Genomic DNA, 7,491 nt, shown 5'->3' with positions numbered 1-7,491 from the left:
GTACTGGCCCTGGATCAAATCACTTTGCAGATTAATGATGGAGGCTGATGTGCCAGCCAGTCTGGATGTGATTTTTAAGCGGATTTCCACATCTACCAAGGAAATTGCTGGGCTGGTTCCCATGTCCTGCCTCAGATACATAATACATAAAAACTTTGGAAAATGATCTCTCATTTAACCATTAAGTGAACAATAGATGCAGGCAGAAGGGGTACACCTATTCCTCCTGGAAGGGGGGAGGGGGCAGGGGGGGGGGGGGTGCCTTTGGGACAGGTGACCCTCTTATAATTAAGTAATAATAGCCTATATAAAGGTATCGTTGGTTCTTTGTGAGATTGGAGACATAAAATACCAGTCCATACCAGGCACTAGCAGGATATGAAGCACTGGACAGAAAGGAAGGAATTACATTTTCCTGAACAGAAGATACTAAAAAAGCTATTAGGTCCAAGGTCTGTGATGAATAGGAAGTATAAAATCATAGCCACACTGTGACTGACAATCTGCCCCACTTGGTCCTGGTACTTTAAAAGTTTTACTCCTTTGGTCAAAATATCTGTGGAGCAGACTATTTCCCAGTGACAATGTATGGAAATTCACTCACCTCTGCATCTGTAAACAGCTGTTTAGTGTTTATTTTTTTTCCCTATAAAACTTATGCCACACACTAGCAATATAAATTTCAGAACAGAAGCAACAAAATTAAAACTCTTCAGTTGCACAACTACTGCTTCAGCATACAAATCTACAATGTGCTCTTTAGCCCCCAAAAGAATTCATTCTGAAATGTCATCCAAATTTGTTTGGATTGTTTAGTGAACCTTTATGTCATATACTATATACCAGAGGTGATCAATAGACAGAAAAACATATTTTCAGCATTTTTGTCTTACAGCTCATTGTAAGGATATAGCTTGTATTTCTACAAAGGCTATTGGACTGAACAATGTTTCTCCAGCCTTTAGTGGTGCACAATTCACATCATTTATTTAATTTCTGTGAATTTAGGATTTGTTATTGCTCCATAAGAAGCTCTTCATGTTATCTTGCTAACATGTTTTACTAAGATTTAACACAATGCCATTCCGTCTGTGAATCAGATAACTGTTGTGTCTTCTTCATGTTTTAACGGTTGTGCAATCTTTCTGAGAGGAGATTTTGAACTGCCTCAGTATTTGCCTACACAGGTGTGGGATATCACATAAGATCACATTCAGGCTGCCCACTATATGAGACAAATAGTTATTAATTAAATTGATCTTGTTTGTCTCCTTCTTCCACAAGCCACAATTACTCATGACAAACTGAAGTTCCAACAGTAGACAAAAATATCACAAACTCTTTCTGATAAATATTAAAAGGAATTATCTCAAAAATTAAAATTTGTATTTTTACAAAAAATCACCAAAATTATTAACTTAATAGTGTCAATGATCTCTTTGGAAGTGAGTCTCTACGGTCTCCCTGTATGCTACTGTAACTACTGAGAGTGAAATAGTGGAAGTGAATTGCAAACATTTATCATGATGCATTACACACTAAATATCCCAGCCGACCAAATGTTAACTTTATACATGGGGTTTTAAGTTTTTTGTGCCCAATTGCAAGATTTGATTTGATTTGATTTGACTACTCTGAGTTGCAGTGAGATTCTTACTGAGAAGGATAAGGAATAAAATATGTATTACAATGATACTGTTACCACTGTAGTATAGCCAAATGTTCTAGTACTGTTTCTAGCTGCCTTATATACTTAATTTATATCCAAACTGTACGTTGACATTTTGTTTTACACTGAAAAAAATATTTCTTACTTCATTTCTATAATTTTGGAAATGAATGTTTCTTTCATAGCCCTTCAACATCATTTCATCAACTATATAGGTGTGCACAATTGGTAAATAAATTTGTGGCTAATATTTTCTGTCCAAATTGGCCAGATTTCTATTAACAATTCCAATGCAAAACATCTCTGGTTATATTTACATACATGTGGCACAGAAAACTCATGTCTAAGGACTGTACAAAATTGTTATTACATCTGCTTCAGTTTCATAAATAGAAAAACTCTGACAAAATTTATACAAAATGTAAAACCTGATAAAACAGCTAGTCTGGAAACATGATTTTAAAAAATATCAGTATTTCCCTACAGACATATTGTCTTTGTTAATATTCCTTTCTCCTGAAATACTAGTTTTTTTCCTAATTTTGGTTTGGTATTGCATGATTACAGACTGAGTTTCTCAATACAATTTCATCATAATTTAACATATTATTAATCGCACTTTGTTGAAAGAAGGCAACATTATACTTGTGACTGGCTCCATTTTATGTGTTTGTCCGTTTTGTAACAGTACTAATCACTTGCTCTGATTTCTACCTTATGTCTCGACAGGCACGAATACGCCACTTTTTCATAACATAAATTGATGCAACTAGAGGAAATATTACCAGTCGGCTGATAATGTGTAATAGAGAAAAAGCACCATTTAAACAATAAGACAGTATGTGACACAGCAAACAAAAGATCAAGACACTTAGGTTTCCTAATTAATCTCACATGATAAGCTGCTAAAATTATCACAAACAATTATTAAACTAGAGTTGGTTGCGATGTCCTTGAGATGAACTTTCAAACTCCATAGTGCTGGAATTATGATACAGTGGACAATATCACTGTGCAAAAATAAAACTACATTTTTATAATTCTATGCACTCACAGGTAAAACACTATATGAAAAAAAACATCTGTCTTAAATAAATTGTAACAAAACTTGTTGAAGGGCTAAAAAGAATCATTCACTACATCATCATCTGATGACACAAAGTTCATCAAATTTACATGTATATAAAAAAATGACTAGCGGAAATATGGTCATTTGTAAAATTGTTGAAGCTGCTTTTAGAAGGGCGCTCCTCTGAGCAAGAGCAATGTGACACACTCCACACATTAAACATATAAAAGTTTGCCTTGAGACATACTGATTTGCAACAAGACCTAAATTTTGAGATCTTCAGACACACCAAGATTGGCAAGAGTTTTTTTGATCCGCAAGGCAGTCAGGCGAGCAGCTGCGTTGTGATACCAACATTCTTTCATAAGTTTTGACATGACATGCAATGCCTGTAGACAGAAACCAATTACGTAAATACAGGTCACTGAAATAATCTACCATCTTGTTTTTCAAAAAGGAAAAATGTCATTATGGTAGCCTGTACTTGTACTCTCTCTCTCTCTCTCTCTCTCTCTCTCTCTCTCTCTCTCACACACACACACACACACACACACACACACACACACATTCATGCACATGTACACATGCATGCGCACGCTCGCACGCACATGTACACACACATGCACGCAAATGCGCATGCGCACATGTGCATGTGTGCGTGCACACACACACCTCTTCATTTGCTACAGGATGGAAACATTTTATTTGCATTATCTTACCTCATTTGACTGCCATCTGTTTGGTATGGACGGCCTTTGTCGATCAATGCATACAACCTTCCTCATTTCTTCAATAGTTGGGTCTGAAGGTACCATGTCATAAAATGGCAACTGATATTCATCATAGATGCCCCCAACATTACACCTCCTTGCTATTTCCCAGAATATCAGCCCCAAAGCATAGACATCAGCTCGTTTGAAGGAATCAAAATGGTTTGTATTTATTAGTTCATCAAGTACCTGCACATGGAAATAGTAAACCATAAAATTGTAGACAGTTATAAGGCCAGCAAAGCAGAATTTTACATATGCACACACGACAATTAATTATGTAATATACAAATAGAAAAAAAATGCATACATATGCTAAGATAGCACCACCAAAGTTGATCCCATGTTGTTTGAATTTCAGAAGGCAATCAATGTAGTTCCACACTGTCATCTGGTGAACAAAATATGATCTTATGAAATACTGTATTAGCTTTTAAAGGTGGACTGAAGACTTTCTGGCAAAAAGAACATAGTATGTAGTTCTCAATGGGGAGAAATCACCACATGCAAAAACAGATTCGGTCATGCCCAGAGGAAATGTTACTGTTCAAGATAAATGTATAACAACAGCAAAAAATGTTGTTTGTAAATAGTTGGAAAGACCCATCACTACTTTCTGGAACAATCACGGATTCAAAATATCTGGAGGTATACAGAGACTTATCAACAGTTGCCATTCCTCTGCATGATTCGTGAAGGTGGGGGAGGGTGTGTGTGATATAACAAAGTCACTATAAAGAAGCACAAAGTAGAAATGCAAATGCAGATACAAAGGAGTGAATTCTGAAGTTTTTTCCATGTTCCACTGATTGCTTGCAAGACGGCATATTAATGAAGTGATATATGTTGATTTTATTGATTCATAACAATGCATTTTTATACATAATTATGTGCTTCCCAATTGTAAATTAATAAGAGCAGAAAGTATTTTATTTTTGATATCCATACTAAAAGTTTCTAAAAATCAAGAAATGCTTAAGACCTTGTTTTATTTTGCATATTGTTTACCTTGTATGCTATATGTATCTCTTGATTGGATACTTTATTACCTCTTAAGACTTCAATACCTTCTTCAATGGACTCTTCTCAATTTACTAACTATTCATAGCTCCTTGCAATATTCTGCTACAAATCAACACTTTCTCTCTTTTCCTTTTACAAATAAAATGATATTCAGATATTTCTGTATTGCCCATAACCACATTTAAAACAAAAACACTAATCCAACTTTTTGGAACTTGCTGTTAGTTCCTTCCTCAGGGAGAAATGAGGTACATCATTGGGAAGTGTTAGAAATAAGCAGTAGGGCACTCAGACCCCAGGGTGAGAGGGAAAAGCCTTTTGTGAGGACAAAGGGAGACAGAATTAAACATGAGGCATCATAGAGAGGAAAATGTCAAATATAGCATATTGGTAGGCAACTCACCAGTTTTCAATAAAGAGATTATATACAGACCGAGTCAGAAACAGAAGATAGGTAGAGGACGAAAAATAAGAAGGCAAATGAATAGTGTAACTAAAAACTATAAACAAAATGGAGGTACTGAGAAAATAAAAAAAGAGTGATTGTACATTAATGTAGGTCAAATCCTAGAGGCTGACAAAATGCGAGGGTATGTTGGAGAGCAAATTCTCATTTCTGGAGTTTTGAAAAACTAGTATAAGGTGGGAGGATCGAAACAGCATGCATTTAGGTTCCTTGAGTCATGCTGCACAGCATGGTCAGCAAATGGCTACTGGGTGTCCTCAAGATGGGACAATTCTTCTACATCCATTCATGTATTCAGCAATGGAAGTTGGTACACAACATGTGTGGTTGTACTTGTTGCTCTGTCTGTTATGGTATACAATTTACCACTTGCAGGACTGGAGTGACTGATAGTGGCTGGTTGTGTGGGGTAGATTTTACAGGGGCAAGAACCTTGAAGTAAGGATAACACTCAGGGAATGTCATATGGTTTGATAAGGATGTTACAGTGGTTAAAAGGGTAAAAGAAAGCTACAATGGGACAGGCCAATGTAGCCATAAAAGTTATACATTAACATACTAGAATGACATTTCAGAATAAACAAAGCAGGAAGGAAAATGACCTACTTCGTATACAGTTACTATGTCACCACAATGGGAAAGAGAACAGAAAATTACGATCTTTCATTTATCATCATCACTAGCTGACAAACTGTTGACAAACCCAGAATTGCCTGAGTATTCATTCTGCCAATTTTCTATTAGATACAAAAACAAACAAATGGACTGTGTTTGTAGTGCAATATCAAAAAACTTTCATTTCCATGTACTTGTGATGGTCACCTTCAAAATTATGAAACAGCTATACAAAGAAATATGCATCCACATTTTTTGTAAACATCTCTACGGCAATGGCTATTCACATAGCTCTATAAACAACTATTGTTTTTGCACACAGCCTTTTGTGCTTAGCAATTGAAAGCTGTCAAAAGCATTGCCAGGTGTTAAGGATTTCCTGAAGTTGAATCAACTGTAGGTGTGTCTTAGAAGTAGAGAACAAGTGTATTTAAACATGAATGAGACAGAATTTTTTCATGCAGCTCAGTGTTTATGATGTCATATTTCCTAATCTATGTATCATACGATGATATAATTTTATAGGTACATTCAGCGCCATATGTGGACACATCTGTAAACTGTGCTGTGAATACAGTTAGCAGGAAATAAGTAATAAATTTAAACATCATGCACAATGCAGCAGTTTATGATGTCATATCTCCCAAACTAAATGTGGTACCACGATATAATTTTGTAGGCACATTTAGCAGCATACATGGTTACTGCCAGCAAGGATGCTGTCAGCAAAATTTATTGTGAATAGAGTCAGTACCACAGAATTAATAGTTTTAAATGTTGGCACGATGTGCCAGTTTTTTACACATCTCGTTGTTTATGATGTTACCTCCTGAACTATAATAGGCAGGGGTTTCTCAACCGACAGCAATTGTTGCCCGACAGTAAGGATTATCTGTACCAAGTTTGGTTGAAATTGGCCCAGTGTTTCAGGAGGGGATGTGGAACTTATATACATACGTACGTACGTACATACATACATACATACATACAAAAGTTGGAACTTAAATAGTGGCAACTATTTATTCACAACCGATACAAAGGAGTTACATGTTTGTACCTGCTACCATCCTTCAAAGTAGTCACCAGCTATGTGTAGAACCCATTGTCAGCAATGTGGAAGGCGTAGTATACCGTTTGCAGAGCCTGTTCTGTTGATGGTACAAATGGAGCGGTCTACTACCCCTCAGATCTCTGGAACAGTTCTGAAGCAAATGCCACGAAGTGGTTCCTTCATCTTCGGAATCAAATCAAAGTCACAAGGACTTAAGTCATATTACTGTTTGTTTTTGGAGCATCATCTGCGACCAGCTTTGCAAAAGAAGCAGCGACACTTTCTGTGCAACCCACCCATCATTTTGCATGACAATGCGCTGGCGCATACAGCACCAGCTGTGGCGGCTCTGTTCGGTCGATGGGACTGGGAAGTACTGAACCATTCACCATACTCCCCGAACTTAAGTCCTTGTAACTTTGATATGATTCCAAGAATTGTTCCAGAGATTCGACAGGCAGTAGACCGCTCCATTCACACCATCAACAGAACAGACTCTGCTAATGGTACACTACGCTTTCCACATCACTGGCAATGGGTTCTACACAACACTGGTGACTAATTTGAAGGACAGTAACAGGTACACACATGTAACTCGTTTGTATCGGTTGTGAATAAATAATTGCCACTATTTAAGTTCCAACCTTCGTACACATGTATATACATCTATTTTTGTAATGTGTTTGGTTGTCATCATCATGTTTTTCCCAGGACTGTACTTAATGTGTAGGTTGCCTCAGTATTATGAAAATGTCTTAGGAACATTTTTTTGGGTAGCTGTGATCATTTAGGATGCCATTTGTGGATGTGCACAAGTAAGAATAAATT

The 7,491-nt window shown here is 36.6% G+C and overlaps 1 protein-coding gene across 5 annotated transcripts in view; it reads right to left on the bottom strand.

The window, feature by feature from the left end:
- Positions 1-254: 254 nt before the first annotated feature.
- Positions 255-7,491, bottom strand: part of LOC124613994 (TGF-beta receptor type-1) — a 177,616-nt gene continuing 170,379 nt past the window's right edge. For all 5 annotated transcript variants that reach the window (XM_047142792.1, XM_047142789.1, XM_047142788.1 and 2 more), the window contains 2 exons: positions 3,458-3,697; positions 255-3,127 (listed from right to left, as the gene is read on the bottom strand). In XM_047142792.1, coding sequence (XP_046998748.1) covers positions 3,002-3,127; positions 3,458-3,697 — 366 coding nt within the window. In that variant the 3' untranslated portion in view covers positions 255-3,001. The remainder of the gene's footprint in view (positions 3,128-3,457; positions 3,698-7,491) is intronic.

This window comes from Schistocerca americana, chromosome 4 (genome assembly GCF_021461395.2).
Source record: "Schistocerca americana isolate TAMUIC-IGC-003095 chromosome 4, iqSchAmer2.1, whole genome shotgun sequence".
Lineage (NCBI taxonomy): Eukaryota > Metazoa > Arthropoda > Insecta > Orthoptera > Acrididae > Schistocerca > Schistocerca americana.
Note: the sequence above shows the minus strand (reverse complement) of the source record. Positions and strands in the feature narration are given on the sequence as shown.